At 47.0% G+C, this 5592-nt stretch overlaps 2 protein-coding genes across 2 annotated transcripts; both read left to right on the forward strand.

Annotated features, from left to right (window-relative positions):
- Window positions 1-1380: 1380 nt before the first annotated feature.
- LACBIDRAFT_298691 (uncharacterized protein) lies at window positions 1381-2255 on the forward strand (the record flags this gene model as incomplete). The annotated part of the gene is made up of 2 exons (XM_001881823.1): window positions 1381-1580; window positions 1634-2255. 2 exons carry the CDS (start codon window positions 1381-1383, stop codon window positions 1944-1946), a joined length of 513 nt encoding a protein of 170 aa, XP_001881858.1. The 3' UTR covers window positions 1947-2255.
- A 287-nt stretch (window positions 2256-2542) lies between these two features.
- On the forward strand, window positions 2543-3543 carry LACBIDRAFT_294541 (uncharacterized protein; the record flags this gene model as incomplete). Its single annotated transcript, XM_001881824.1, has 2 exons — window positions 2543-3226; window positions 3301-3543. Exons 1-2 carry the CDS (start codon window positions 2558-2560, stop codon window positions 3541-3543), a joined length of 912 nt encoding a protein of 303 aa, XP_001881859.1. The 5' UTR covers window positions 2543-2557.
- Window positions 3544-5592: the final 2049 nt, after the last annotated feature.

Genomic DNA, 5592 nt, shown 5'->3' on the forward strand with positions numbered 1-5592 from the left:
ATCGCAGCCTTTCACCCATTTCTTATCACAATGAATATCCTTCGCAACTCTCTTGCACCCTTATCGAATGAATTCACATTACATTCATCACCTCGCCAAACTCACTTTGCTGCGTGGATCCTGTATTATCATCATGTGACCTGCAGGAATAGTCTTTGTCTTTGACGTTTAAGTACTGACTATACTTTACCTTTGATACCATTCACCTCGCTGGACGAGAATTCTTGCTGTGTCTGTCATAGCCCTGCATTGCTCAGTCCTTGTCACATCAGGAAAAACCCCAAATGCAAATTTCAGGTAATTACCTTGCAGTTACTTCTAATCCCCATAACTGGGAGATAATACACCTAACTACCAACTAATTAAAGATAATCGTGATAAAATTTGCAAACTACTCATAATTTGTTGTGTATTACAGCATTCTCAAAGGTCATGCCATATAACTTTGTAAATTTTTATTGTGGTTACACAGAGGGGACCAATATTATTACAAAGGAATCTGTCTGAGACTCAAGAGAGGATTACAGGTATAAAGTGTGGACAATTTAAGTATACAACAAACACTTTTGCAAAAAAGGCCTCATCGGAGATTGGCCGTACTTCCCATGTGAAGATACCTGCAAGAATTGATGGTCTTGCATGGTTCTGCCACTGCCGCTGTTGGACTCAGATGTACTGCCATACCTGTGCCATGGTACCCTTGTGTTGCCTTCGTCGTCCAAAAAGATAGGGGGTGGGTTGGTGAGCAGCTTCGGCAATTTTGCGGTCAAATTCTTGGGTGCCACAACGTCAGATGGCATTGGTGAAGAGGGCGATGAGTGTGACGACGCCAACAGCAGAGAATGTGCTTGCGACGGCTGCTGCATTGTGAACAGGTCAGGACCAAAGCAGGTTAGTGAAGATGACAAAGAGGCTGTCAAGACAATGACAAGTGGGACTGTTACGATTGTAGCTCCTGATCCTTGGAACATGGTAAGCTGCAAAAAAACGCGAAAAGAAAGGATCAAAAGTATATAGAAAAGATGGGATGGGGAGGGGACAGGATGATAATATGCTGCTCACCCAGCATTAGTTGATGCAGCGCTCAAGCTCGTCGGAGCACCACTAGCAGCCAACACCATAAGGAACAAGGTAAGCATAGCTACACCCCACTGGTCTGTCGTAACCCTCATATTCGTCGGGGGTAGGCTTGTTCACTACCGATGTTTGCTCGGATCCTAAATGGAGGTCTGCGTGCAAGAAAGGAGGGCATGTGAAGAGGTGATGGAAGAAGTGTTGTCGATGTTCAAGTGCTTGGGCAGCATACATTGAGCAGGGCACAGCATGGTGTGTGCAGAGTAATGAAAATTATTCCCAAGTCCGTTGAAACTCCGACGGCACATGATCATGTTGGATTCTATTCCCTCCCACTGCTCTTTCTTCCCACCACATCGTCTGCGTGCTTTTGTCACCCCTCATTCTCATTCGCCATACTCCCACTCAAATTCTCATTGTGTTACTGGCTTTTCTCTTCCAACTCATTGTGTTACTGGCTTTTCTCTTCCAACTCATGCTCGTGACCTGGCCTACAAATTCCAACAGTGAGCAGCCACCTTTCATTACTACCAACCTCTCAACCGCTCCCCTATGGCAGACAGGTCTGTGTGATGTTCCTGCCCTACACAACCTGTATGCCAACTCTAACAGGTAAGTACCCTTTCCGACGAGGCAACAACAATGTGGACGATCCTGATCGACAACGACCACATGACGATGACCGCTCGATGACGACAGGTAACGACTGCGTGATGACTGCCCCACGACAATGGCACGCCGACCACATGCAACCACGACCACATGCAGCAACATGTGGTGACACAACGTTGGCCAGGATTCACCACCACCCCCATCAACACCAAGGATGGTTCAGCACCCCGTCCCAACACCGACGACAGCTCACCACATAAACAGTAAACACAGCCTCACCACCAGCACCCACGACAGCCCACCACCCCACGCTGTCAGGAGCCCATGACCACTGCTCACAAACACCGACGACAGCCGGACACCACACCAAACACAGTACCCTACCCAGAGTGACAACTGCCCAACAACACACACACCCTCCTCCCCCAACTTGCGAACGTCGACACAGATACCTTCTACCCAACACAATCCCCTTCTATCTCACTGTAGCTATCAATTACCATCATGTAGATATTTCTGCTGTAGCCTTTCTTCAATCAATTCAATGTTACTGTTTGGCTCATTGTGTCAATCTTGAAAGAATTCTCAGCACCCAAAAGATTGAGAAAATGCTACTCTAATTGGACTAATTAGCATATAACCGCAATGTAACTTCACACCAGATGCAGATAATCTCTACTCAGCCATTGGTAACTTCAAGGTAATTTGAGGTAAGAGTTAGGAACCATATTCATACAGGGTAATTTGAGATAATTTGGTAAGAGCATTAATTTCATCTAATCCATTGAATTTTGAAGTTATTTCACCTAATCTTTCAGTTATTAGGGCAGATGAGGAGTTGGGGTTTTTCCTGATGCATCTACCAGTTGCCATGTCCCACAGGCGAGAAACTTTGCCAACAACTCCTAGCCCAGGTCGCAGGACTCGGTCGTTGACTCAGGCTGAACATGAACGTGCCACTCAATCTGTAGAAGCACGGCCTGTTGCCTCTCGAGCTCGAACAAACATGCAATCTGCTCCCTTGACACCTCCTCGGACGGTCCACCAGTATAGCACTGCCCACAATCACTTGCGATTGAGAGCATTAGCAACACCCATACCTTCCTCCAATTTGCCCCCATCTACACCTGAACCTTCAGAGGCTTTGCCAACAAATATTAGCCCAGGCTGCAGGATTCGACTGTGGTTGGCTTGGGTTGGATATGAAAGTGCCACTCGATCCTCAGAAGCAGGGTCTGAACAAGCATCTGCCTCCCGAGTTACAACAAATGCGCATTGTGTTCCCCTGACACCTCCTCGTACAGTCCGCCAGTACAGTGCGGCGCATAATCGCTTGCGACTGGGAGCATTAGCTTTACCCGACTCGTCCTCTGACTTTCCGCCATCTGTGTCTGAATCTTCATTAGCTTCACCCGCCCCTTCCTCTGACTCTGTGCCATCTATGTCCGAATTTCTTCAGTTGACCGGTGTTTTCTCCTCTCCAACCAACATTCCTGCTCAAGCCGCCCCACAAGAAAGTGATCATCAGAAACTACAGCGGGTGAGTACGCTTTATGAATTTCATCGCTTTAATTGATCAAGTGTTGTAGGTTAGCGAGGCTTTCAAGTCCGCAGCTGAGTGTCCAATTTGCACAGGGATCATGGCGAACCCATTTGTGTCAGTATGACATGCCAACTTTCCAATTTCCCCTATTGAGACAAATTTTCCTAGATTACGCTGCCTCCACACTTTTTGTGGCCATTGCATCTGCAGAACGTTTGCCGATCAGGTACAGCCACGTCTTCAGTGTACTGCTGGGTCTCTTTTATCCCACAAAGAACACAAGTATGATTGCCATGCCGTTCCGACGAGCCTGAAGCATCTTCAGGAGACAGTGACTGCCATTCGGTGTCATGGTCAAAGGAAGCCAGAGGACATATTCCTATATGAATGCCCACTCTGCAGGGGCCAAATCCGTGAACAACCTACTCTCAGCCCTTACAAGGCGAGGGCCTTCCTTTCAGATGTTAGGGCTGCTCTCGGATTAGACTTTAGTGACAATGAGATCACCTGCAAGGAGGATGTGGATAGGGATGGCTTTTTCGATGGATTGTTCCTTCCTACTGGTATGTAACGTTGAACATAACATCTTTGCCAAGGTTCCTACTTATAGCAGTGGTATAAGCACAATGTGTATAACTGTAGTGTACATGCAAATATTCCTTTCATGAGCATAGATACCAGTTGAGGACAGTGTCATATTTCGAAGAAGAAAAAAAAGGAGGGGAAGAAAACTCGCAAACTGGGGGTTCAAACCTGTGGCCTCGAGGTTTCACAGGTGGGCTTGCTTGAACCTGCCACCAACACCACTTACCTTGCCAGCTCCCATCTTCATCCATCACACCCTCCTATGTTGGGATAAGACCGTAAGTAAGAGCTCAGGCGGTTACACGTATGGGTAAACGACTGTATAAGTCAATCTCTACCTGTTGGGATAAGACCGTAAGTAAGAGCTAAGGTAGAGATAAGTAAGTAATGTATCAGAAGAAATATAAGTAAAGGAATACACACCTCAGGCGGTTACACGTATGGGTAAACGACTGAGGTGCGAAGTACGGAAAGGAGCGAGAAAATTGTATATACAGAAGTAAAAGACGGTGTCAGTAAATAGGAGTAAAGAGAGAACGTAGGGTAGGTTTCTGAACCTCAACACTCCCCCTGAAACCGTAGCTCCTAAATATCGATGAATTCCATGCCCATAAGTTTGATGAGGTACTCCAACGTTGGTCGAGAGAGAGATTTTGTGAAGATGTCGGCAACGTTCTCGGATGTGTCGATTGGGACAACAATGATATCCTCGAGGTTAACGGCCTCACGAATCCAGTGGGTCTTGACATCGACATGTTTGATTTTGGTATGACCACCAGAGTTTTTAGAGAGAGCGACGGCAGTGTCGTTATCGCAGTAGACGGTGATGGGGAGGTCGAAATATTGATCAATTTCATAGAACCAAGCGCATACCCATTTAGCTTGTTTCCCAGCTTCGAAAACGCCCACATATTCGGCCTCTCCGGTAGAGGTACTGACGCGCCTCTGAGTTTTCGCTTTCCAGCTGACTGGGCCTCCAGAAGATATAAAGACGAACCCAGCGGATGATTTTCGACTATCGGATTCGTCGGCGTATGATGAATCAGAATATCCGAAGGGTTTTATAACCCCATCCTTCCGGTAGGTGATCACGAGGTTACTGGTTGTTTTGAGGTACGCAAGGAGGTGTTGAACGAGTTTCCAGTGCATTGGTCGAGGATCGGATGCATAACGCATTAGTACCATGACAGAGAATGCAATGTCAGGTCGAGTCCCATTGGCAATGTGGTTAAGCATTCCCAACGCGCTCCTATAGTCCTTATCGCGCATAAATTCAGAGTCGGGAGGAGGAATAGGTGTAGGCTGTGATTCAACGAGAGTGATGCCTGGAGGGAGGGGCGTATACTTTGGGTTAGCGTTCTCCATTCCGAAAGTAGCCAAGGCCTTCATGATGAGTGGCTTTTGATGGATAGATATGTCGCCAGAAGGGTGGTTGACGATCGACATGCCAAGGACTTTATTAGGTGTGCCTAGATCGGTGATTTCGAATTTTGCTGCAAGTTCTCGTTTTGCCCTTTCCATTGCGGCAACTGAGGAAGATCCTGCAGATACGTCGTCGGTGTAGGTTGACGAAATGGTGTATCCCTCGGTAGTATGTTGGATCCGTACACATGGGTCCGCTCGAGATTGGCGGTGACCGAGTTCAGTAAATGTTTTGTTGAGTAGACGAAACCAGTTATTGGCGCCGTCCATGGTTCCGTATATCGTAAAGTTCATGAGTAGAACAGTGTCGATGTTGGGGATTTTGTAGTGGTTTTCGAAACCCTGTGGAATTTCGA

Source organism: Laccaria bicolor, genomic scaffold, assembly GCF_000143565.1.
Source record: "Laccaria bicolor S238N-H82 LACBIscaffold_14 genomic scaffold, whole genome shotgun sequence".
NCBI classification, from domain to species: Eukaryota; Fungi; Basidiomycota; class Agaricomycetes; order Agaricales; family Hydnangiaceae; genus Laccaria; species Laccaria bicolor.